This window comes from Metarhizium acridum, assembly GCF_019434415.1.
Source record: "Metarhizium acridum strain ARSEF 324 chromosome Unknown scaffold_555, whole genome shotgun sequence".
NCBI classification, from domain to species: domain Eukaryota; kingdom Fungi; phylum Ascomycota; class Sordariomycetes; order Hypocreales; family Clavicipitaceae; genus Metarhizium; species Metarhizium acridum.
The window spans coordinates 1,363,395-1,389,835 of NW_027094039.1; the positions used below are offsets into that span (position 1 = coordinate 1,363,395).

The 26,441-nt window shown below is 34.9% G+C and overlaps 7 protein-coding genes across 7 annotated transcripts; 3 read left to right on the forward strand and 4 right to left on the reverse strand.

Annotated features, from left to right (window-relative positions):
• Window positions 1-13,152: 13,152 nt before the first annotated feature.
• On the reverse strand, window positions 13,153-13,542 carry J3458_019139 (uncharacterized protein; the record flags this gene model as incomplete). Its single annotated transcript, XM_007808151.1, has 1 exon — window positions 13,153-13,542. One exon carries the CDS (start codon window positions 13,540-13,542, stop codon window positions 13,153-13,155), a length of 390 nt encoding a protein of 129 aa, XP_007806342.1.
• Window positions 13,543-16,154: 2,612 nt separating this feature from the next.
• On the reverse strand, window positions 16,155-16,753 carry ibp1_2 (Cdc25 phosphatase Ibp1; the record flags this gene model as incomplete). The annotated part of the gene is made up of 2 exons (XM_007808152.2): window positions 16,155-16,480; window positions 16,585-16,753. The coding sequence occupies 2 exons, from the start codon at window positions 16,751-16,753 to the stop codon at window positions 16,155-16,157; spliced, it is 495 nt and encodes a 164-aa protein (XP_007806343.2).
• A 349-nt stretch (window positions 16,754-17,102) lies between these two features.
• ADA2_2 (Transcriptional adapter ada2) lies at window positions 17,103-19,295 on the reverse strand. Its single transcript, XM_007808153.2, has 2 exons — window positions 18,862-19,295; window positions 17,103-18,758 (listed from the first exon to the last, which is right to left on the reverse strand). Exons 1-2 carry the CDS (start codon window positions 18,949-18,951, stop codon window positions 17,289-17,291), a joined length of 1,560 nt encoding a protein of 519 aa, XP_007806344.1. The 5' UTR covers window positions 18,952-19,295; the 3' UTR covers window positions 17,103-17,288.
• Window positions 19,296-19,571: 276 nt separating this feature from the next.
• Window positions 19,572-21,942, forward strand: GAL7_3 (galactose-1-phosphate uridyl transferase). Its single transcript, XM_066121428.1, has 4 exons — window positions 19,572-19,930; window positions 19,990-20,041; window positions 20,095-20,230; window positions 20,282-21,942. Exons 1-4 carry the CDS (start codon window positions 19,830-19,832, stop codon window positions 21,142-21,144), a joined length of 1,152 nt encoding a protein of 383 aa, XP_065973786.1. The 5' UTR covers window positions 19,572-19,829; the 3' UTR covers window positions 21,145-21,942.
• On the reverse strand, window positions 21,174-21,942 carry J3458_019143 (uncharacterized protein). The gene is made up of 2 exons (XM_007808155.2): window positions 21,812-21,942; window positions 21,174-21,747 (listed from the first exon to the last, which is right to left on the reverse strand). The coding sequence occupies exons 1-2, from the start codon at window positions 21,872-21,874 to the stop codon at window positions 21,298-21,300; spliced, it is 513 nt and encodes a 170-aa protein (XP_007806346.2). The 5' UTR covers window positions 21,875-21,942; the 3' UTR covers window positions 21,174-21,297.
• Window positions 21,943-22,702: 760 nt separating this feature from the next.
• Window positions 22,703-23,807, forward strand: J3458_019144 (uncharacterized protein; the record flags this gene model as incomplete). The annotated part of the gene is made up of 2 exons (XM_007808156.2): window positions 22,703-22,882; window positions 22,947-23,807. The coding sequence occupies 2 exons, from the start codon at window positions 22,703-22,705 to the stop codon at window positions 23,805-23,807; spliced, it is 1,041 nt and encodes a 346-aa protein (XP_007806347.1).
• Window positions 23,808-24,416: 609 nt separating this feature from the next.
• Window positions 24,417-26,146, forward strand: HTS1_4 (Cytoplasmic and mitochondrial histidine tRNA synthetase; the record flags this gene model as incomplete). Its single annotated transcript, XM_007808157.2, has 3 exons — window positions 24,417-24,670; window positions 24,748-24,833; window positions 24,888-26,146. The coding sequence occupies 3 exons, from the start codon at window positions 24,417-24,419 to the stop codon at window positions 26,144-26,146; spliced, it is 1,599 nt and encodes a 532-aa protein (XP_007806348.2).
• Window positions 26,147-26,441: the final 295 nt, after the last annotated feature.

Below are 26,441 nucleotides of genomic sequence, written 5' to 3' on the forward strand. Positions count from 1 at the left end.
TATTACCTAAATCTTTCGTTCTATTATAATTATATTAATTATAAGGTATATTATATTATTAATATTTATAATATATAAAGACCTATTAGATCTCCGTTAAGGAATTAGTTTTAATTATAATAATAGCTATTATTTCTTAATTTATTAATTCTATTCTTATATTATTCTTTAACGCGTTATTCTAGGCGCTATTATTAGCGGTTATCTTTTAATACATTATTAAAGCTTTCTTAGTAATCGCTTAATCTATTATTTATATTAATTAAACTTAAACTAAGTAAGTTACTCGTAGTTATATAGTTCCCTTTCTCCTTATATTATAAGGTTATAGCTTAGGTAGTATATACGTTATTCTTAGTATAATATAACTTTTTATTTAATATCTTTAAATTAGTTTATTATAATTTTAATTGTATTATAAGGGTTATTCTCCTTCCCTTTTATTCTCGTAGAAACTATTTATTACCTTACTTACTATTAAGGTGCGTATAATAATTATTATTATAATAGAAGGTTTAATTAAAAAGTTTATATTTAATTTTAAGTTTATCTTTCTTAGTTAAATAATTCTCTTTTTCTTAGATTTATTCTAGTAAAGGTTTACTTTTTAGTAAGAGTATCTAGTATTCCTAAAAGTTATTAGGTATTAGTTAGGTTTTAAATTCCTAATTTTTATTTAAACTAATATTATTTATTAACGTAAGGCTTTCTTTATTACTTATTACACTAAGATTTCACGTGGGTAAGTCTTCTTAGTTTATAGTATAAAGCTTTTTACCTTTAAAAATTAGCTTTTATAGCTTCTTTAAGGCTCTACATTTATTTATAAAGTGTTTAATCTTACTATAATTATAATAAGTCTTTCTCTTTTCCTTATTTATAGCATTAAGTTCTATAAGTTTAGCGTAATACCCATATACTATTAATATTTAGTGTAGCTTACTATTATTAGGTTTATTAAACCTAGTATATAATCCGAATTTTCTATAACTTTTTTTATAATATTACTTATATAAACAATTATTTACCTTAATAACTATTTTAATAAAGTTATTAAATAACTAAAGATAATCTTCTTAATAAATATTATCCTTTACTTCTTCTTTAAGTTCTTAATAAAAGACTTTTATTTTAGGTTTAGTATTTTAATTAAGTTTTACTATAATACGTTTAAACTCCCTAGCGTAATAAGCTATAGATTCGGTTTACTTAAGTTAAGTAAGCTATTATATAGCTTCTTTATACTTATTAGGGTTTTTAAATATAGCGAGAAGTTATTCTTTAAAGGTTTTATAATTAAAGAAGATGTAAATAACTTTTACTTTAACTTTAATACTATACTTAAGATATACGTGAAGGGTTAGCTCCTACTATTCTATTACTTTCCTAGTTAAGAGGTTACTAATATAAAGAATTTATAATTTAAGTGTCGTATAGATTTTTTCGTTAACTTATAGGTAAGCTTAGGCTTATATAAGAAAGTTTCTTATATTACCCTTATAATTCTTATATAATTTAAGCTTAAGGAATTTTAATATATTATTATTAATAAAGAATATAAGTATAAGATTTTAAACTACTATAAGTTTCTCTTCTTATACCTTAAGTTTCTCGTAGAGATTATTCTATTAGTTAAGAAGCTATTAATTCTACTTCTTAAGCTTAGTAATTTTATTATAAAGGTACTTTATTATCTCCTTAAAGTTAATAGTCTTTCCACTTAAAGTAAATATCTTAGAAGTTATTACTACTTAAAGTTTTAAGGTAACTTATTAAATAAAATTAATTAAAATGTAATAGTAGCTTAGGTTTTAAGGTATAATAGGTTTATTTCTTAAAAAGTAAGTTAGGTTAAATACTATAAAGTAGCTTTTAAGTAATATTATAATAAGACTATTAAGAGTATAACTCTTAATAGTAAAACTATTACTTAAATTAATTAATAAAAATCTTAACTATTTAATTATAGGAATACCCCCTTCTTAAGTACTTATTTATCTCTCTATTATAGTCCTAAATTAATTAGCTTAACTATTAATCTCTTTAAGCCTTAATTAATTAACTTAAGGTTTAATTAATTTAATTCTCCTTAATTAATGTGTTTAAATATTAACCTCTTTAATCGCCTCTTAAATCACGTAGCTAATTACGTGCCCCTACCTTCTTCTTATACCTATAAGTTATGCCTGTCCTAGCTGGTGCGGTCCCGTCCCGTATCTTACGCAGTGTCGTTCGTAACAATTATTTAGTTTTATTATAGCTACTTTATAATAATTATATTAAGTATATTAAAGTAGTATTTTTATATAATATAATACCTTTAAATGTAATTATTTTTTATAAGATTTAATTATAATATTAAGACCCTATTATAAGTAATAGTATAAGTAATACTAGCTTAAGTAAATTTAGCTAATATATTATATAAAAATATAAATAAAAATTAATATTCCTACACTTAAAAGAATTAAATTAGCTTTTATTATATATATAGCTTTAATATAAGAAATATACGTATTAAAAGCTAATAATAGTAATTATAATTAAGCGCCTTAAATTAATAAATATTATTCTTTAATAAATTAATTAAGTATATATTATTTATTTAAGGTAACCTTATAAATTAAATTATATTATACGTAATTTATATACTAATAATTTAAAATAAATTTATAGACTTTATTTAGCTTTAAAATAAGCATGGGATTTATACGTAAAAGAATAAAGATTATATTATTTTAAGTATTTTTATAAATCTTTATTATATATAAAGTATTTAAAATTAAAGTATACTATTAAATACTAATAAAGATATTAATAATTAAAAGGTTTTACGTATAATACTTAATTCTCTTTATAATATTAATATTAACTTCTTTTTAATATAAGAAATATAAGAATAATATATAAGAGAGCTATAAAACCTTAATATTAGTAATAATAATTAAGACTATTTACGTTTATTTTTATTAGCTTATTTTACTTTATAATAATAAATTTAAGCTTATTAAGTAAGTAATTAAAAATTAATCTTATAACTTAACTTTATTTCTTATAAAAAAGCTTAATAATTTATACGTATAAAACTAAAAAAAAAGATTTCTTATATATTAATTTAAACTAATATAAGCTTTTTTAATAGAACTTTAAGCTTATTATTAATTTAACTCTTTAAGAAGACCTAATATCTTAAGACCTTTAAGCTTAATTATAAGACTTTTAAAATAAAGAGATTAAAAATATTTAGTCTTTTTATATAAGTTACTATTTTTATATGTATTACGTATAAGAAGTAAGTCTATTATATTTTATATTATTTACTTTCTTTATTAATTTCATATAAGAAGCTTAACTTAAGCTTATAAATTTATTACGTTTAATTAAAATAATTAAAAGAGAGCTTTAAGAGATATTAAAAGATAAGCTTATTATACGTGTAAAAGAGAATTTTATATATAATATATTAATTATAGTATTATTATTAATAACCTCTTTTTTAATTAGCTTTTAATTCTTTAAGACTTAAACATTTATTTATATAATAACTTAATTATCTTAAACATTTAAATTATACGAATTATCTTATTTAAAAAGATTAAATAATATACGTTCTTTTATATGTTTTTAGTTATTTAATTAGTTAGCTTACTTTATTTAAGTTCTTTTAAGCTATTAAAAGGTTTAATTATAAAAATATATTTTAAAGCTAAGTTATATAAAGTCTTAAATTTAATTATTCTTTAATATTAAGTAATATTTATAAAGTTTCTTATATTATTTAAGAAGTAAAAGCTTAATAAAACCTATTTTATATTAATATATACTTAAAATTTTAGCTTCTTATATAAACTAAGCTTTATATACGTCTTTAAAATAAAGAAGCTACTTATTATAATTTTAAATAATAATAAAGAGATTACTTAAATAAGTAATTTAATTAAATTTTCCTATAAGTTCTTATATAAGAATTAACGAGTTACTTATATAGCTTTTTAGGTTTAAGCTTAAAAGAATTTTAAGAAGTTTATTATATAATCGCGCTTTAAATTTAATAATAATATAATTTATAAAGCTATTAATTAAAAAACCTACGTTAATATTTAAGATTTTATACGTAATAATAAGCTTTTATTATTAGAATTAATTAAAATTAATATAAGCTAGAATTTATTATAATAATAGTAATAAAGCGAGTTAAAGTATATATTTTAAATCTCTTTATATATACGTAATAGCGCTTTTAAGCATTATTTTTTTTAGTTATTTAAATCTATTATACGTACGTAAAAAAGAGAGATAAAAAGAGAAGAAAAATTTAATAGAGAGAGAGTATAAAAAAAGGTATTATTATACCTTAATATATTATAGCTTTAATATTATACGATATAATAGGGCTTATATTAATTATATAAGGTATAATATATACGTACCTTTCTTCTATTAATAACTATAAATATCTCTTATTGGCTATAAATAATTAAATACTAGCTAATATAAGAAAAAAAGGAAAAAAATCATGTACTTAAAGCCTTAAAAGGCCCTACTAGCTACTACTAAATTATACGATTTTTTTTCCCTTCTTTTTCCTTTAAAATAATAATAATAGTAATAATAATATTATACGTATAATACCCTCTTTTTTTTATTATTATATAATTAATATTTATAGAATAAAAAAACATATTTTCATACGTATTTATTAATATTTATTATATTTATAAAGCTAAGAATAAGTAATATAATTAATAATAATAAGGCTATTATTATTATAGCTTTAATATAGTAAGAAACCTTATACGTATAAATAACTTAATAAGGCTATTATTATAATAACTAATAATTTTATTAGAGTCTTATACATGTTATTCCTAGTATACTATAAGATTATAAGAGGGACTAGAAGTTAGGTAGCTAAAGTAGGGGTAGCTATATTATAATAACTAAAGCTTATTCTATTTTCTAGTTATACGAGATATAAGAGATATAGTCTTAAAGCTCTTATTTTACGTAATATTATTAATTACGTTATAGGTAAGTAAGGTTTCTTAATTACCTTATAATTATCCCCTTTTACTTTAGCTAGGTATTAGATAGCCTTAACACTTACTTACTAGCTATATAGCGGTATATTACTAGTTAATACATATATAATTTAAACGTTTAATTAAAGATTAATCGCGTTATTACGCGACTAGCTATATATATAAATTAATATAGCCTCTTTACACTTTTATTAATTATTTCTCCCTTAAATATTATTACTTACCTTATTCTTTCTTATATTACTCGTTTAATCCCCTTTTTTTTTTACCTAAAAAACCTTATTTTATTAAGCTAATTACCTATTATTTACTATTAAAATAGTAAATATTAGTACTAAGCGTTATTTTTATATGTATTACCTACGTATAATAGTAAACGCCTATTATTATAGCTTTTTAAAGAAGCCTTAACTTCTTAAGATTTCCTATACTTTTAATAGTAATATAAGCTTAAATACTAGCCTTTTTAAGCGCTATTAATAGTACGTTATACGCGCTAATACGTGTAATTTAATTAATTTATAACTTTAAAGGATTTTCCTATAATTTTATTATATCTTTATTAACGTTTATATAGCTTATTTTTATTATAATTAAAGATATAATTAATCTTTTACACCTTTTTACTTACCTTTAATAGCTTATAATTACCTTAATCTTAAAAAATAAGAATAATAGTAATAATAATAATACTAGTTATATTTTTTCGCGCGTAACTTATATACGCTTTACCTAGCTTTTACTAGGAATTATTTATAGCTTTAATTATACTAAAACTACCTATTATATTATCTATAAGCTAACTAATATAGTAAAGAGCTTATAAATGCGTTTTTTCTTAATTTATCGCGATATATTTACTAGCTAATTCTCTTCTTTTAACCCGCTTAAAGTGCTTATTACTAGTATATAATAGCTTAAAAGTAGCTTTTAATTACTTAAATTCTCTTTTTATAGTTTAATAGTATAAGTAAACTTCTTTATTAGTAACTCTCTATTATTTCGCTTATTAATTATTTTAAGCGAATTATAATTAAGTCTTTAATAAATAAAAAATAACTTAAGTCTTACGTTTACGCTTATTTAATCTAAGTTATATTACTTAAGCGATAGTAATTTACCGCCTTTATAATAGTATAAAGAAGGTAATTACTATTAATAAATTTAGTAATAACTTACTTAAAAAAAGCGCTTTAAGTGCTTTTTTATTAGCTCTTTTTATGCTTTAAGTGTTATTTCCTTAATTTTTTATTTAATAGTTTATTAGCGTAAAAGTTAATATAAATAAAATTAATAATAATAAGAGTATAGCTATTTAATTTTTTATATAATAGTCTTTTACTTATAGTTTTCTTATAATATTTTATTAGCTTTTCGTTTATTCTTATTTTATTAAAACGTAATAATTACCTTAAGTATATTAATTATATCTTTAATAGCTACCTATTAATTATACTTAAAAAGCTATCTCTTTTACTTTATTAAGTAATAGGTGCTTTCTTAAAACTCTCTTTAATTCTTAACTTCTTTAACTTTATACTCTTTATTATTCTCTTTAAAGTTTAGTATTAAAAGCGAGTTTTTACTAGTATTTTCTTACCTTTTTTATAGCTTTAATAGGTTAATATAAAAGACATTATAAAGGTAGCTATATTATTCTAGTAGTGCTAAGCGGTATACCTATTTCCTAATAGTTTCTAGGATTTAAAAGGGTTTAATTAAGTCCCTCTTATATAGGGTAAGGGGTGTGTACTATTAGTTATAGTACTTCGCTTAGAATTCTATAGCTTTTTACTAGTTAATTTAAAGTTATTCTTATACTTTCTTAAGCTTAATTATATGGGTTTTCGTGGTAGGTACCCCCTTTTAATAAGCTTTACTCTTAAGGTAAAAGTAAAACTCTAGGTTATACTCTATTAAATTATAGTTAAGTAAGTAATTTATTATATTACTCTTTACGTTATTATAAGTGAATTAAGCTTATAATAATAATTACGCTTATATTAATTAATTACTTATAATAAAATAATATAGGTAATACTTTCTAATTTAATTTATTCTTTTTATTTACCCGTTTATTTATAAGTAAAAAGCTATTAAAAGCCTTCTTTTTATCTTAAATAAATAGTAAAGGTTTAACTAAAATTAGCTAGTAAATACTAGCTTTTTATTAGAGATAATACCTTTTAATACGTTAAATTAAAGTTTAACTTTATAGTAAAAGAGTTCTATTAGTTTTATAACGTTAATAATAGTATTAATTACTAAAAAAAGGGAATACTTAATAAATTAATCTATTATTATTAATATTATATTAACGCTTTACTTAAGGTACTTTATTTTAAGTAGCTTTATTATAAAGTCTATTAATATTTTAATTAAAGGTTACCGTAAAATTAATAGTAATTTAAGCGCGTTATATAAGTAATACTATTAGGTTATTACCTTTTAATAAATTATATAGCTTATAATATAATCTTTTACTTTATCTTATATATATAGCTAATAAAAGTTATACTATAATAGTTTTAAGATTCTTTTTATTTTAAAGTAACCTATTAATAGATTATTATAATATAGCTTAAGTAGCTTTTAATATATCTTTAAATCTTAAAGTATAGCTACTTTATTCTTATATAATAAAAGATTACTTTTATCTCTTATTTAATTCTTTTTTTCTCTTTATTTTACTATTAACTTATTAATAAATTACTTTTATATATTTAAGTTATAGCTTTAAGCTTAAAGTAAGAGTTTTTTAAGTAATATAATTAATTTATTCTTATAAATTAATTATTACCTTATAATATATCTTACTTAGCTTTATATAATTATACTTATTACACTTACTTTCTTCTTAAATTTATTAGTAAAATAAGTAATAATTATTAAACTTATAATAATTACTTAACTTATATAAGCTAAATACCTCTCTTTTAAAGGCTTTAAAGCTTTATATATTTAATTAAATATTAGCTTTTTACTATAATTTTTATAGTTTCTTAGGGTATTCTTTACTTTTTCTTAGGTAATTATTAGCTTCTTTTATAAGTCTAATAATAACTTCTTATTAAATATAACTTTACCTTTATAATTAAATTACCTTAATAGCTTATTTATTAGGTTACTCTTATTAAATTAATACTTAATAATAAAGTTAAAGGGTAATAAGAATATATACTAGTAAGCTTAACGCTTATTTAACTTAAGCTATCTTATAAATATTTAAAGGTTATAATAATCTAATAAAACTTTAATTAGGTTTATTACCCCTTTTATATAATATTACTAGTATTTAAATAATTCTATTATAATAAATAATTTTTAATCTAGTATTTTATAATTTCTTTTTATATTAATAAACTTTTAAAATTAAAACGTAATAAAGTAATATTATTTCTTATTATTTAATTATAAGGAGATTTTAATTATTATAAAGTTAAACACGTTTATTTTAATTTAAATTACCCTACTTAAATTATAATATTAAAGGAGAAGGGCCCTTATAAAGGTATTCTTTAAATAATTAAATACTAGTTATTCTTTACTTATAAAGGTTAAGTAATTAGGCTTCTTTTTATTTTAACTTCCCTTTAATAAGGTATTTAAGAGTATTATTATCTTAAAGTAACTTTATATAAATTATTAGTAGAAGTTATAGAATTCTAAGAATACTTATATCTTATAATATATAATTAATTCTTTTTATTCTTAAATAATTTATACTTATTTTAAATTTATTAAAAGGCTATTAATTAATAGAATAAACCCTAGAAATTCTATAAAGGTTTAATAGAAAATACACTTAAATAGCTTTATAAATAGCTTAATAACTTATATTTATTCTAATATTTAAGTAATATAAGAGGTATATTTCTCTTTTATTTTTAAGAAAATTAAAATATTATTTAAATATACTATATAAATAATATTAATTAGCTCTTATAAGGCTTAATAGATATAGTTCTAGAAAGTAATAGGCGCGTTTATAAGGCTAAAAGGTATAATTAAGTATTTATAGTACCTATAATAGATTTAAAAGGCTATTTTCCACTTATTTCTCTCTTTTATTTATATTTTATAATAGGTATTCTTAATATTAATCTTTAAAAAGAACTTAGCCTCTTAGTATCTATTAAGTAACTTTAAAATTAGGGGTAATACGTAGTAATTCTTTTAGGTTACCCTATTTCATCCCCTATAATCTATATATAACCTTAAGGTCTTATTCTTCTTAGGTATAAACAGAGCATTAATAAGAAAACTACATTTTCAATTTTCAAAAAAGCTTAAATAATTAATAATAAATCTAATAAAATACTTGAATTATAATAATAAATACATAAATTAGCTCATATTATAACCAATCAGCTAATATAAAAAAGTGGGTCCTTCTAGCTTATTATAAGCTTAAAAACTAGATTATGTAATTTTCTAAAAACACACTACACTATACTATACTACAAAAACTACATTTTGTAGTTTTTGAAGTTCTAGGCTTAAAAGAGCTTATAAGGACCCACTTTTTTATGTTAGCTTATAGTATAAAATTCATACTATTTATTCGTAAAACTTATAATCTTATAAGTATTTTATTAGATTTAATATTATTTATTATATTCGAAACTACAAAAACTATAAAACTATAAAACTATACTACTTCTAATGCCCTAGGTATAAATAAGATTAATACCTTAGCTAAGCTTTTTAAGGGTTTTATTCGTTTATTCGCTAGGTTTTTATTAATATACTAGTAAAGCTCCTTTAACTTAGCTTAAAATAATAGGTAAATAGGTTTATAAGGTAATATAGTATTAGATAAAAGGTTAATATTATAATTAATATTCTTATATAATAATAAAGTCTTAAAATAACTATTTATAAAGATATTCTTAAAGCTATAAAGCTTTATTAAAATATTATTTATAGAATTATACCCTTTTACTAGCTTTTAACTCTTTAAGGTAAGAAAGTTTTTCTTAAGTATACTAGTAATAGCGTAAATTTAAGCTACGTTTTAGTACTTCTTAGTGAATTTATAGGGATTATTTAGTAAGAAGCTCTCTCTTTAAAACTTATACTATTATTCTTAGTTATATATAATTATATGTATCTTTTATTTAGCTAGTATATATATTCCTATTAAAATAAGGTTTCTCTTTAGGTTTAGGTTTCTTTTAATAATAATATATAATAGTTTTAAGATACGTTTACACTTATAAAAGTTAATAGCTTAAACGGGTACTTTATATATATTATATTAGGGAATTATAAGGGCTCTAATTAATTATAAAATAAAGGCTATTACCTTTACTTAACGTAGTTCTTATTACCTTATAAAGTTAATATTAATAAGATTAAGTATTATATAACTATTAAGATTAATATAGGTTTTTATAGTATTACGCTTATATATAATAACCTTTATATTAAAGTATTAGCCTATTAATACTTTTTAGCTTAAGGTTAAAGTAAGGGTAATTACTTTAACTTTTAAGCGCTTCTTTAATTATTTAGGTTATTTTTAAGTAATTTATTATAAGCAAGTTAAAGGTAATTCTTATTACTATAATTATAATAATATAGCCTTTCTTATTTAATTAAGTTTAGGTTTTAATTATAGTAATTTAATTATAAGAACCTTTTATTATTAAAGTAAGCTTTTAATAAGTTACTTTTTTCTTATTAAGATATCTTTAAAGAACTTTTTAATTAAAATAAGTTAACCTTTTACTTATTTCTTCTTAATATAATATTTTAGAATTATTAGGTAATTTAAATTACTTTTTCTTAAGTTTTTTTAAAGATTAAGATATATAAGTTTATATAATCTTAAAGTTTAAGTTATAACTTAATAAAAAGAATAAGTGCTTATAACTTTTTATTAGCTTTTTTTAAGTGTTTCTTTAATAAATTTAAGTAAATATTAAAGTTTATAAAGCTTTAATTTTTACGTTACTTTACTTATTTTAATTATATAATTATTTAAGCCTTATAATTTTTTACGTTCTTTAAAAGTATAAGAGTTTAATTTTAAAACGTATTTTAATTATTCTTAAGGTTTTTCTTTTAATTTATTAGCTATTTATTAAGGTATTAGTTTTATTTTACCTTATATTTTAAGTTTATATAATTTAAGGTAAAAAGAATTTTTTAATAATTCTTATAATACTTACGTTTTACTTTATTAAAAGTATAATTTAAGTTATTTATTTAAATCTTATACTTTTAAGAGTTTATTAAATAATAAAGAGAGTTAATATTCTTAACCTATACTTTTTAATTATTACTTCCCTTTAAATTATAAGAGTTATATCTCTTTTTTATTATTAAGTAAGCGGTTTTAAGAATTAATTTTTATAGCTTCTTTTTCTTTTCTTAAAGCTCTTATAGCTTCTTTAATTAAGTAATTTAATTTTAAAGAGCTATAATAGCCTTATTTAATTATTTAAGTGTTTTCTCTTTACTTAAAGCTATTATATTCTTTTAATTACTTAATAATTCTATTAGGTTCTTTATTATTAAAGGTAAAGGCACTTATAAAATAGGGGTTCTTTAAGTGCTTATCTTTACTATTTTAATTAAATAATCTTTTAAAAAGCTTTAAAAATTATAAGATTATAAGAGAGACTAAAAGTTAAGTAATTAAAGTAAAGGTAATTATATTATAATAACTAAAGCTTATCTTATTTTCTAGTTATATAAGATATAGAGAATATAGTCTTAAAGCCTCTATTCTATATAACGTTATTAATCGCGTTATAAGTAGGCGGGGTTCCCTAACCACCTTATATATACCTTAGCTACTTTTAGCTTATATAAGTAAGAATAGTCTTAAATTATACGCTTTTTTATAAGAGTAACGCGTTATTCTTAAGCTTTTTAGGTAAGACGTATAATTTCTTAAAAATCGTGTTAAACTTAGGTAAATTAAGAGTAAAAGGCCCTTATATATTAATATCTTTTTAATTTACTTAAAAGGTATTATATATAAGAATTCTTATAATTACTATTATAGGTAAATAGCTTAAAATATAAATAAATTCACCTCTTTATTTCCTATTTACGTATAATTATTAGGCTATTTTAATAGTACGTATAGTAATTATAAATAGCTTAATTACGCGTCTTTTTACTTTAATAAAGATTAAAGTAAATTACTTATAATAAATATACGTATAAGATTAAGTATTAACTCTTAAAAATAGCTAATTAATTTAATTAAAAGGTTAAAAACTTAAGATAAGTTAATTAAGTTAAATAAGAATAAAATTAAGTAAGATCTTATAATATTATAAGCTTATACGTATATATTTTATTTATTATTTACTTAATTATATATATATTACTTACTATATTATATCTTTTATTATTTTATTATATAATTAAAGAGGCTTTAAGTTAAGTAACTTTAAGTAAAGGTATTAAATAATAGTTCTATTTAATTTAAAATAATAGTTAATATCTTCTTATAGTATTTTAAATTAATAGTTAATTTCTTTATATAAAAGAATTAATAAAGTAAAGACTAGCTTTATATATATAGCTTAAATTACTTAAACTACCTAAACCGTTAAAATCGCTTAAAATGCTAAATGTGAGGTTATAGCAGCAACTGCGAACCTTAGCTAATGTGCCACCGTAGTGGTCCAGTCAGTCTTCAACAGCAAGGGCCAATAACCCTACCCTACACCTCGAAACACCTGGACGAAGGTATCACTACTAAACTATTTCTAGGCCTGAGTAGCTGGGGATTCCCAAAATCGCACACTGCGAGACAATCTTATTTTCCCCTGTTATCGAACACGTTCCCGGAAGCACATGAGACAAAAGCATCACGAAAGATGTAGCGCGCAAGAAAAGCTCCTCATAAATACACATCATCTAGCTCTCAACCAAATATCTGCAGTCCCATCGAGTTGACCATCGAATGAAGGTAGAAGATGAAGACAGATGACAACTTTCTCTGCCGTAGGTTCCTCCGCTCCTGGCAGTGCAACAGAAAGTAGCGTCACAATGCACATCCCTCCTCCCTACCGCCAAAGACCGGCAACTTTACGGAAATTGCCCCGTTGTAACTGATCAGCGCAGGAATCTTCTAGCCGCCAACCTAATCTCTGCTCGTTTCTGGGCGCAGGGAGCGATCAATGAGGTCAGCTGGTGGCAAGGCGGTACCCTCAGGCAAAGCCTCAACTTGCTCCTGAAGCTTCTGACCCAAATCTTGAAGCTTCTGACCTAGATCTAGAATCTGTGTCTTTGTGATCCCTTGCAGAGCGTATGACGCTTGTCCTCGTGAAGAAGCAAGTTTCTCTTTCTCGGCGCAGCGACTGTCTTCCCACCACCGTAGAAACAACAGGGCAGTCAGAAAGACAAATGTACTGGCAAGTAAAATTGCAGCGTGTGCCATGATGGTTCGTAGATGTTGAGCGGCTGGCAACGAGGCGTCGGACATGGTGTCAGGATTGATCAGATAGTGGTGGGCGATGTCGGGAGCAGTCATTTCTGTTCGCACCTCTGATGATTTGAACTGCAACGCCGTATATATTCGGTTCGGTAAAGAGGGTAGTTATTGTTGGAATACTTCGGCACCGAGTGTCTTGACCGAACAGCTTTGGTGTGGAGAAGATACAGAGCCGAAGGTGGTTCTGGAGAGGGACTATGGGAATCAAGCTGGTTTTTATAGTTTCTAGAGCAGCATGTCCCCTTGAACATTCTCAGCACTCGTCTCTGTGGAGGTTTCCGCACTGGCGACGACATGTTGCCAACGCGCAAAGAAGCGCCGTTGAACACCACTGGTGTCGGTTGCGAATACGGAAGATCAGAGAAAAGTGTGAAACTTAGGCAGCTCTTGATTGAGGATCTTAGTTTAAACAGGCATTGAACACGAAAGTAAATTTATGTTTTCAAACCAGGCAACCATTCATTTCCGACCACAGATTGAACAGGGAATCAATGCATAGTTACTATTCCACCACTTCTTCCTTCTATACCGTGTTGACCTCGTGTTCTAATTAGATGGCATGGTTTTCAGGCAACAAAAGCGCTGCGTAGGCATAGGTTTCACATGACCTCTGATACATCTGCATGTCTCTACACGCTGAGACGTTCAAATACACGACAAAGAAAGTGCAGTCTATCCAGGACAACAAAAGGTATACGGAGGAGAGCACAAAAGAAAAACATCAGGGCTGCCGGGGGACCAAGTAGCCGCAGCTTATGTAATCTTTCAGTTAAAAGAAGAGGAGGAAGAGGGGAGGGGAAGTGCTACAATTTCTCGAGCAGGTCTGACAGATGATCTGACGTGAATGATGCTCAAGTGGTTCACAATGCAGCCTGCATGATAGAGTGTTTAGAGAGTAGCTTTGCCTGACGTTGGATAGGCTAATATGCTATGCGTAGTGCCGGCTGTTATATTTGGAACAGGCGAGGAGGCACGCATGTATTTATAGTGAGGCAGGTATGTTGGGGGGCAAGGTTAATACAAATACTTGAACATATACTATAGCTTCTACACCGATAAACTTTGAAAGCTGTCATCATCTGCATACAATAACCCAAAGTTCCCATTTGACATCCAAACAACCTGCTTCTGACTATCAACGTCGACGATAGAGAGCGAACCAAGCAAATAGTATGATACCGCAACAGAAGACAACAGCCGCGGCATAATAAATTTTATTAAGAGCGTCATTTGATAACTGGCGTCGGTAAATGGTGGATACACCGTGGTCGATTTGTGCGAGGTAAGAAATCGCTACCGGGGGCATTTTTGCGGCTGGGAACTTTGACTATCAGTTCAGCATTAGATGTCATGTCAAATATCAATGAAGACAGAGTTGGATATGCGGACCTTGTCTGGTGATTCTGAGTATCGGAGCGAAAAAAAAAAAGTATAGTCAAAGCGTCTAAAAGAGGTGAGATTGGGAATTGTAAAAAGCTTGTTCGATGAACGCTACAGGTGGCAGTGGAAGCGGTAAATATAAGATTCAGTCTTTTGTTGTCTTCGTTCATGAGAATACGAAACACTTTAAAGTCTCAGCGCCTTCTCCACATTGGTATATGTGATTGAAGACCTTCGGTTCACAGCCGCAAACGCCTCTCTCTCTCTAAGCATCCATGAAACCCTCGCTGCAATAAGCGTACAAAGACAATCTCATTTTCTTTGCCCCAATCGCACAAAAGCTGCATTCCATGAGTAAATTATTTTTGTGTTTAACATAGACCTCAAGAGACTTGTCTCCTGAGCAGGTTGCACGCCGCGCTCTATTCGAGTTTGAGTGCTCGCCCCTTAATTCCTCTGCATTGACTCTGATTCTTCATAAGACGGAGGCAAAGTCTGTGATCGAGACGGTCTCTGGACTGGCACCGGCTTTTCGGATTTGGATTGGTAGTATCTCTTCCGAAAATAAAATTTCCACAGGCAGTAGCAGACGATTAAAAGCACGACGACAACCGCAACCGAAATGAACAAAAACTTCGCCGCTTTTGATATCGATGATAAACCAAAGGAGCGTTTTACATGTTCCTGAAATGTGGAGGAGAGAGATATCGCAAGGACGGACATATTGCGCGTAGGCACGTGTTGACACGAATGTGTATATGCTATGATATCCGTCAGCGTCTACTTAAAAAAAGCCCCTTCCCAGTTGGATATTACCTGCGGTGTAGCGGGCTGTGTTGTTTCGGCGGACAAAGGTCCCGACGGTGATGAGGTACGGAATCGGAGGATTTAGTTCTGCATTTGTGAATAACGAAATATCGAGGAAGTAAAGGATTATAAGTTCCACTTCATCACCAGTGAGCCACCGGTATCAAACACTTGGAGCCTTCTCCCTCGCTTTGTGCTGGTGGCCCCGGCGTCACTTTTGCTTTCAACGCCCATATGAGTGACGACTTAACACATAGAAAAATCCCTGCCATCTCCAAGCTGAAACAGCGCGCAAAGAAATACAAGTCATTCATTCATGACCCTTTGAGTTCCAGGCCTTCATCGTACTCTGAGCTGAAACAAGCCTCCTAAAACTGACTGGCCCTCCGAAATCAAAGAGCCCCCCCAAACAAACAAACAAACAAGCCGAAAAAAAAAAAAAGAAAAAATATCGCGCGGGTAACTCAGTAACTCGCCCAAATATCTTTCACATACCCTTCCGTCAGCCGCTCATCATCTCCATAGACCTGCTGCCAGCCGACGAACCCCCCGTCCAAGACATAGACGTCCTGCTCTGCAGTGACCTTCTCTCCACCACCAAGACTCCTCAGCAGCCCGTCCTTTTCGCGGAGATACTTGAGGGCGGCGCTCGGGCCACGCTGCTGACTTAGTGCGCAGTGGAAAATGACCGTCTTCTTGTCCTGCAGCTTGCGCACGAGGGTGGGCATCATGGCGTCGAGTTGGCCGCTGGGGATGTTGGTGGAACCTCTAATGTGGCCGCCTATGTGGTCTGCAACGAGGGTCACTACCAAATATCTGACATGTACAATTATATATAGTGCATTCCTGGGAAGGGATCCGGGGTAAGTCTGGTCTTGTTTGGGGTTTACGTACCGTCATCTCGCACGTCAATGATGGCAAAAGAGGTGTTCGCAGCGTCCTTCTCGGCCAGAATCTTCTCGGAGAGAGACTTGGCGGACATGCGCCGCAGACTGGCAATCGTGGTCATGGTACGAATGAATGACAGTGACGGCGGCTGGGCGGCGAATCTGGAAAATATCATCAAGCTACTGGGCGCAAGAGAGAGTGCGGTTGCTGTTTGAGATGTAAGAGGGTTGTCGGAGATGGAGTGGATGGAGTTGGCCGTCGGCAGCCAGTGTCAATGTACAGGGGTCCACTTGGGCTCCGAGTGAGTTTGGGGAAAACATCCAGGAGCGTCGCAATGGGCTATTATGTCCCTGCTTCCGCGGTTCATATAATTCACTACCCAGGCAAGTTTATGACAAGCGGTCAAGCTTGTTCTTGTTCTCAGCCTGGCAATAGTGTCAAGACGCAGGTTGACTCGGGGCCACACCATGACGCCTCCACATGGCACTGGAGATACCCATAAGCTTGATAGTCAAAATGAGAAATGACTTGAAATATGTGTTTCTTGAATATTGGATATCATACGCTCCTCCAAACACCATAAATGCACCCGTATCATACAAATCACCCAACCAAGGATCATAACAATGTCATAACGTACAGCGCTTCGCAATCCTACGAGAATGTAGCCAAAAAGGCAACAACATGCAGTCCAAGACTGGCCTGATAGCTCATGCTTTCCCTAACCAGCCAGCATTGATAAAAAAGTCAAATATTCTGGCCCCTTTTTGTGAGTCGAGTCGGCAAATCTCCTTAGCTTGCTTCTTCTTAAGGGTCCCATTGGTCTTGAGCGCCTCCTTGAGAATCTGCTCCTTGATCATTAAATAGGGCTTGGGCTGTAGGCGAACAATCTCACACAGCTTGGCTTCATCAGGCGTCAGCAGATGTAGGTCCGCTGCGGTATCTTGATTCAGTTGAAGAGGTTGCACGCCAGAAATAGGCTGTGGTGTGTATTTTGGTCTAGCCGAGGCGTGACCGTTAACACCGTTGGTCCCGTTGACACCGTTAGCGTGGCCGTTAACAAGCGGCTTGCCATCGCCATTGACGGTCTCGCCATTCGTCTGGGCTGGACGAATGACGAGCTCCGGGGCAACGAGAAGCGACGCGCCGCTGGGTGGTTCGGGCGCAGCTTGTTGCTTCGATCGTTGGCTGGTGGCGAGTCTCTCCCTGTCCATTGAGCCCATAGGAATGGCCTTTTGTATTCGGGCAGCCTTTTCTGCTTCGTACTTCTCGCCGCTTCTTAGGTCCCCGATCTTCAAGCTCCGCCATTCTTGTAGCTGAGCAATAGCTTGCCGCAGGTTCTGCTCATCGATAATGCCCTGATTAAAGTCTTCAAAGTCTTTGTGATTCATTATTCTGGCAAAAGGCTTGGCTTTTTGTAATATGTCTTTCTCGTCTTTTGATCGCTTCTTCTCAATCTTGGTGTTTTCCCTGTACTCTAATAAATCGTGTTCAAATATAACCTTTTTGCGATCCACACGTTGAGTCAGCCGACAATTGTAGATATCCATGACAGTGAGCTTGAGCTCCATCTCCGGCTCGAGTTCGCCGGTGCGCGGGTTTATGCCATCGCCAGGGTCAAATTGCATGTGCTGGACCGCCTCTTCGGCCTCGTTGGCATACTCAGTCTCGAATTCAAGACGACCTGGCATGAAACCCTGGATTTCGTGACAGCTGGGTACACTGGCAGTCGGCTTGGTTTTGGGTTGCAAAGCTGGCGCGCTCTTGGACTTCTCACGCCGCTCCTCGATCCTCCGCTTCTTTTGCGCCTGAAACTCTTCTCGGGGCACTTCATTTGCGAGCTCGCAATCATGTGGTCTGCATCGTTTTGGGAGAGGAAAATTCGGGGAGTTGACGTAAGTTTCAAGATAGTGATCGCGAACCTCGTCCTTTTCGCGAAACCCGCCGATGTGGTCGGCAATGTCTGCCCAGGACCCAAGGCCGTATATTTCAGCGCCTTCCAACAACAAGAGTTCTTCGTCGGCCCCCCATTCACGTTCAAAAATAGGAAACGAGTTCTGTTCGATTACCCGGAACTCATGGGTCGCGGGGTCATGGTTATTGCGAGACTCTCCCTTGGCGAAGCAGGAGACGCATAAGTCGAAATCGGAGCATGATTGGTCTGCACACCTAATGCGAACCTATTTGAACCAAATGCACACGTGTTAGCTGGGAAACCTTGTGGAAATCGGAAAACCATGATGACGTGTGCCACTTAGCTGACTAGGTGTGGGAATTACATACCGTAGATGTGATATCTGATGAGCAAACGTCGCAAACATATTTCACACCACCCTCACCCCTAGTGACTGTCTTCTTACGAATGACACCCATTTGTTACCGTAGCTATAGCGCTTTCGAGAAACTCTTCGGAGAGCCCGTCTTCAACCATGGATGTGACTCAGTAGCGAATTCCGCTTGATGGAGAGCGCCTATGACGCTAGAGACAAAGTATCGATGATATGAAGTGTCGCTTTTCCTGCTAAGACGCGTATTTTGATAAGTTTCGTTCGATGTGCGGCCTCGTTGATGGAAATCGTTTGATGCACGCTGCGAGAGTGAGGTTCGGATATTGGGTGGATGTCGCGATGCGACGTGGATCCCTACAATTGCGCCAGGCCAGTCCTTGGGGCTGAGTTGCAGAGGAGGAGGAGCAAGGCAACAGCCAAAGGATCGTGCTAGTCAGCGTTCGAGCTGTAAACATCACGTGATACCAGCTGCAACGAACGCTGCTGTGGCGGGTGCTCGTACTCAATCGCAAGCGGCCCACCTGATGCACCGTGGAGCAGATCCAGTCGAACGTTGGCAATTGGGCAGAGGCCTCAGATACCCGATCCAAAACGTCTTGCCACGCCGGGAGAGTGGCCCGAACTGGCTCCCCGACGTCACTGACCCCAGCCAGACTAAATTGACGACTTGGAGCGGATGGTGGGATGCACTTAAAATCTCCGCCCCAGCCGTCATATTAAGCGCGCCAACCGCAATGTCCTAACTCTGTTTGTCCCATTCCTTCGAGTCGATTCAACATTGTGGCTCAAGCGGTTAATTATTCTCTTAGTTGTGTATCAGTTGTCGTGTTGTGGTAGGTGTTTGGTGGACGTTTTAAAGTCCCATACTCGCTCCCTCTTTGTTTCTTTCTTTGGAGGGCTTTGTTACTTTTCGTTTTCTGTTGTCCGTCACCCAAACGCCTTGCCTACTCCACTATCATCATCATGCCTGACAAGATCCTCGACGACATCTCCCACCGGAGATACAATCCTCTTACCGACAGCTGGCTACTTGTCTCGCCACATCGGACCAAGCGACCATGGCAGTATGTACGAATTCTACTGTGTTACATGGCAGGTTGATCTGATAAAGGTTGTTTTGCAGGGGAGCTCAAGAGGCGGCAGTTGCCAATACTCTGCCCGAATATGACCCCAAGGTGTGTGAATTCAATCAAATAAAGGGGAAAACTCTAGGTAACATAGTGTCAAGTGCTATCTTTGTCCTGGAAATGCTCGTGCTGCGGGCGACACAAATCCCAAATACGACAAGACTTTTGCCTTTGTCAACGATTACAGCGCTGTGAAAGAGCAACAGCCAGAGTATGAGCCTGATACGAAACCCAATGGTATAACAAAGCACAATCCGTTTGACATGAGTATTGTTAACCTCTCTGCAGATCTGGAGTCGATGCTCCTGAGAGCCCAGAGCGTCAAAGGCGTCTGCTATGTCCTCACCTTCTCGCCCAAACACCACCTCACTTTAGCAGATATGCCTGCTCCAGAAATTTTGCCCGTCATCGAGCACTGGACCCGAATTTATGCCAACCACTTGTCCTCCTCAAACTCATTATCAAAGCTTGCTGAAAATCTGGAAATCTCCATGCCAAAGGATGAAGCACCCATTCCCAAAGATGAGTACCGATACATGCAGATTTTCGAGAACAAAGGCTCTGCTATGGGCTGTTCCAACCCACATCCCCATTGCCAAGTATGGACGACATCCACCATGCCTGAGGAACCTGGAAAGGAACTCGCCCAGATGACCAAATATCGTGCTAACAATGGCGGCCGACACTTGCTTGAGGATTATGTTCAGCTGGAGCTTGCCAAGGGGGAGCGCGTTCTCTGGCAAAACAAGTCGTTTGTAGTGGTATGTCCCTGGTGGGCGGTCTGGCCATTTGAGGTGCTTGTCCTTCCCAAGAGGCATATCCGCTCCCTGGTAGACTTTAAGCCGGAGGAGAGGCTGCAGTTTGCCGAAGCCGTCCAGGAGGTCACTAGGCGGTATGATAACCTCTTTGAGTGCAGTTTCCCCTACAGTTCCGGAATTCACCAGGCGCCGCTTCAGGGAACGAAGGAAGAGATTGAGAACTCCTACTTTCACATGCACTTCTACCCGCCCCTGCTGCGTTCCGCGACGGTGAAAAAATTCCTTGTTGGGTATGAGCTCATGGCTGAGCCGCAGAGGGATATCACTCCTGAACAGGCAACGGCTCGTCTGAGAGATTGCAGCGGGCAGTTGTACAGGAATAACTTGAAGTAAAATGAGACATTAGACATTAAATATATACCCATCCATTTTTCCCTTTTCAGCAACATGAGATATGCATGCTAATCATCCAGCCGTTCGGTATATCGCACCCCATTCTCAAATTTGTCTGATGAGCTCTCATCGACAAGAGTTTGCCAAGGGAATCTAGTTGATCTCAACATAGTGATCACGGACAAGAGGCATCCAAATCAAGGCACAAGTCGCCAGCGCAAAGGGGAACGCCTGAGGAAGACCAAAGGTCATGCTCTTAAACATAAACTTCTCGCTGGCGAAATGGCTAAAAGCCACAATGTACGTCCAGTAGGCAATGTTGTACACGGGCCCGATGTGCAAGTTGTAAGCTGCATAGCAGCGGACAATAGACGTGATGAGGGTCCATGTGCCAAACAGTCGACCAGCCAGCGGGGTTACCTGATCAGTTGCTTTCGGGTCATTCTGGGCAGACACGAGCTTGTCGACCGAGTCTTCAGGGTTGAAGGTCGCTGTTGCGGGAGGCAGCCTGGTGTTTCGGATGAAGCGCCCATTGTACACGCGTCTTGTGAAGTGGAGGGTTGAGTATGTCTGTAGGCAGTTGCCAATAGAGATGACGGAGAGCTGTAGATGATGGGTGTTAGGCTTTGTCTTTCGGGTGCTTACATTCGCGCAGAGGAGGACGTACGACGAGCATGTAGTAGGGCAGAACACCCTTGCCCTCTGGGAGGAGTGACTTGACGAAGTCCATTGTTGAGTAAAATTTTGGAAGAGAATTAGATTGTTGTTGATGACGGTGGGGATTTTTGCAAGGTGTTGAAGCTGGAGGTGCGGGAAGTCAAATTTCGGGACGACGCATGTTAAGGAGACCAGAGGCCAGTAGCTTGACCAGGCTGCCCCACCAGGGATAGTGATTTATTCAAGATATCAATCAGACTGGAGGTTATCACACGTAAGAAATGACTACGGCTACAGTAGGGAGTATAATGAAGAAGTCGAAAGCTTAGAGATCAGACTAGAGGCAAAACCTGCGTATTCTATCGGAGCACATCCATAAGTCTAGATCTCGTTGGCATGGCGTTTAGCCAAGTTTAGCCGATTGACTGATTTGAGTGGAGGATAGCTCAACAAATTCGGTGGCACATGCTTTTACTCGGCGCCTCTGCCGGCAGAGGCGGGCAGACAGAGACTCGTTGAAATAATTTTTTCCTTGTTACTAATTCAGCAGCTTGGATGGCTACATCTCAAGTTTTATCCCTTGATTAAATTATTCTACTTGAAGAATCACGTCTCGTTTATCCTGTCTTGTCTTGTCTAGAAACAGGCTTCCATTCATCCTTAGCGTTCTTTTTTGGCGTCTAGGCCAGGTACAGTTGCTAGGCTCGAAAAAGGGCAGCAAGGGGTCAACGATTGTCGCGCTCAATTGCGCCACAGTACTGAGCACCTGATATTTGAGAACCGCGACCCTTCGCATCTCGACACGCTGACCCATTCCAACGCTTCTGCTAACCGGATCGTTGGCTTATTCCCACAGACGCAACGCCGTCCGTCCAAGCATTGCCTCGACAATTCGTTCATCATGGATAAGATCTTGGAGAATCCCTATGTGGCAGGCATCAGGTCGCATGTCGAGCAGCTTGGCCCGATTCCCCAGCCTGTGCTAGGTGCCTTTGCTGGCGTTGGTGCACTTTGGCTCGCATACAAGCTCTTTAGCTATCTGCAGCTCGTCCTGAGTGCATTCGTCTTCTCCGGTCACAGCGTAAGTCGCCCGCCGAGCTCTGACACCTTCCCGTCTCCTGACTTACGTACTTTTGTTGTCGCAGCTTCGCAAGTATGGCCGCGTCGGATCATGGGCCGTCGTCACTGGCGCCTCGGATGGTCTTGGTAAAGAGTATGCCTCCCAGCTCGCTGCCAAGGGCTTCAACCTCGTCCTCGTTTCCCGAACCAAGTCCAAGCTCGAGTCGCTCGCCAAGGAGCTGCAAGAGAAATACCATGGCAAGGACCTTAAAATCAAGATTCACGCCATGGACTTCGCTAAAGACGACGATGCCGATTATGAGAAGCTCGCCGAGGTTGTTCGTGGGCTCGACGTTGCTATTCTGATCAACAATGTCGGGCAGAGCCACAGCATGCCCGTCTCTTTCCTCGAGACACCCAAGGACGAGCTGCAGAATATTGTTACAATCAATTGCCTGGGTACGCTAAAGGTCACTCAGATTGTTGCCCCTATTCTCAAGCAGCGCAAGCATGGATTAATCCTGACCATGGGTTCCTTCGGTGGCTGGACACCTACTCCTTACCTGGCTACCTACTCCGGCAGCAAGGCCTTCCTTCAGCAATGGAGCAATGCTCTTTCGTCTGAACTTGCTGATGACCACGTAGACGTCTATCTGGTTCTCAGCCACCTAGTTACTACTGCCATGAGCAAGGTCCGTCGCCCTAGCCTCCTGATTCCCAACGCCCGTAATTTTGTCAAGGCTGCTCTTGGCAAAGTTGGCCTTGGTGGTTATCAGACTGCCCCCAACACTTACACTCCTTGGTGGAGCCACTCTTTCATGCTGTGGTTGATTGAGAACATTCCTGGCGTCAACAGCCCCGTCACTATCTGGTACAACAAGAAGATGCACTTGGACATCCGGAGACGGGCCCTTCGCAAGCAGGCTCGCGAGGCTAAGAAGCAGTAAATGCTTTATGGTTGGGCTTAAAGCTGGCAGGTTTGCCAGCTTTGGAGATTCTGGCGTATACGACTGGATGAGGATGCGTATAGAAAATGCACACAAGTAGTATTGAGGTGAGTAATATCATGGCGAAAAAATTAAAATTACATCGGATGGGTAGTATAGGTCCCATGTAACAACATCAGTGGGTTGGGCATGGACAAGATGGAGCCAAAACGGATGGGTGATGGATTGGAGGTTGGCTGAAGGTACGAGTGAATGTTTCTATAGTAGACTCAATTACTTATACAATCACCAAATCTCTTTCAATCAAGGGTTAATGCCCCTCATAATATAGTCCGTATGTTTCTGAGGAATCGTGCTGTGACACGGAGCAGCGAATCCGGATTAACCGTGGAGCCGATTTCGCAGACTGGTGCTAAGTATCCTGAGCTTGAAAAAAAAAAAGCTGCCCGTATTGTCCTCCGAAACTGGCTCACTCATTCTTTCTTTGTCGCGACCCAACTGCTCCCCACCCCACTCAAGCGGCGTTTGGCTGCAGATGGATGACTCAAGGAGCCACAAACCACACACTAAACACTCTTTTCTCTCCTATACGAGTGTGTTGGCTCCGGCATGCTATCTGCGCTGAACAGACGCATATACCGAATACCAGTTGTGCGAACGGGCCATCCACTTGGCACATTGTTCGTTCGCAGTTTTACGGCGCCCTCTCTTCCTCGACAATTTGCCGCAACCTTTGCGCACGACGACGACGACATGGCGACCCCAGACGCCAAGGTGCCGAAAGCCCCGGCGGTTACGCTGAAGACCCCTAAGGGTACGCGGGACTGGAGTGGGCAGGATATGTTGCTGCGTGAGGAAGTCTTGTATGTGCTGTCGTGAGGACATGGGATTCTTCTGACGTGAATTGGAGCAAGGCGGGATGGCTAACTGAGCGCTTTAGCAAAATGATCACTGATGTTTTCAAAAAGCATGGTGGCACTCCTCTGGATACTCCCGTGTTTGAGTTGAAAGAGATCCTTGCCGGAAGTGAGTTTCCCTGGAGCCTACGCTGTAAAATTGGAAATGTCTAACCACCTGCAGAATATGGCGAGGATTCCAAGCTCATCTACGACCTGCAAGATCAGGGCGGCGAGCTCTGCTCTCTTAGATACGACTTGACAGTTCCCTTCGCCCGTTGGCTCGCCATGAACAACATCCAAGCTGTAAAGCGCTACCACATTGCCAAGGTCTACCGAAGAGACCAGCCCGCCATTGCCCGGGGACGATATCGCGAGTTCCACCAGTGCGATTTCGATATCGCTGGCGTATACGATCCCATGATTCCTGATGCTGAGGTCCTGCGGATTATCGTTGAGGTGTTCGAAGCTCTACAGCTTGGAGTCACTATCAAGCTCAACCACAGACAAGTTCTTGACGGCATGTTCGCCGTGGCAGGCGTCACCCCCGAAAAGATTAGGACGATTAGCTCGGCTGTCGATAAGCTGGACAAGATGTCCTGGGAAGATGTAAAGAAGGAGATGGTGGAAGAGAAGGGCCTTGCTAACGAGGTTGCTGACCGAATTGGCGAGTATGTCCGTCATGCGGGAACAATTTCCGAAACGCTAAAGCTCCTCAAGTCAAGGGAAGAGCTGGTCGCGAATGAGCAAGTCAAGCGTGGTCTTGATGACATGACGCTACTTGCTTCATATGTTGAGGCTTTCGGCATTGCCGATAAAATCTCCTTTGATCTCTCTCTTGCCCGAGGTCTCGACTATTACACTGGCTTGATTTACGAAGTTATCAATCTGCCTCCTAAGGCTGAAGAGGGCCAAGGTTCCGGCAAGAAGTCAAAGAAGGATGATCCTGCTAGCCAAGTTGGCAGCATTGCTGCCGGCGGCCGTTACGACAACCTGGTGGGCATGTACGGCAAGCGACAGATCCCTTGCGTGGGTATTTCTTTTGGTGTAGACCGTATCTTCACCATCTTGGAGGCACGACGCAGAAAGGATGGTATCAAGCAAAGGCGAGATGTGGACGTGTATGTCATGGCTTTTGGAGACAAGTCGTCCAATGGTCTCCTTCTTGAACGCATGTCAGTGGCTCAGAGATTATGGAGCGCCGGAATTCGCGCAGAGTTCTCCCCCAAGGTCAAGCCTAAGCTGCCGCAGCAGTTTAAGGCCGCTGAAGGTGTACCTCTGGGTGTCATTTTGGGTCAGACGGAGCTCGATGCCGGTCAGGTCAGAGTCAAAGTCCTTGGACAAGGAGAAAACAAGGAAGATGACAAGCCTGCGGAAAAGGACAATGGAAAGCTGGTATCATTGGACCAATTGGCCGATGAAGTCAAAAAATTACTTGTCTAGCGGACGTGATGAATTAGAAAAGTAAATAAGATAAACACAAAAGATAGACGTGGTATGCAGAAGGGTCATTATGTGACTTTTGCGTTGTAATGCACACGTTATTAGCGGAAACTATGAATTTGCTAAGAACGAAAAAAATCAATCACGGTCAGAAGTTCATAGATCTGACAAGACGAATACTTTTGTACAGTAAACAAAGGCTAATCGCCTGGTTGAACAACAGGAGATTGGGCATCTGCATTGAAAGCAATGTTGACCTGAGAGCTGTGGCTGCGTGCGGCCCTATTGGGTCTAG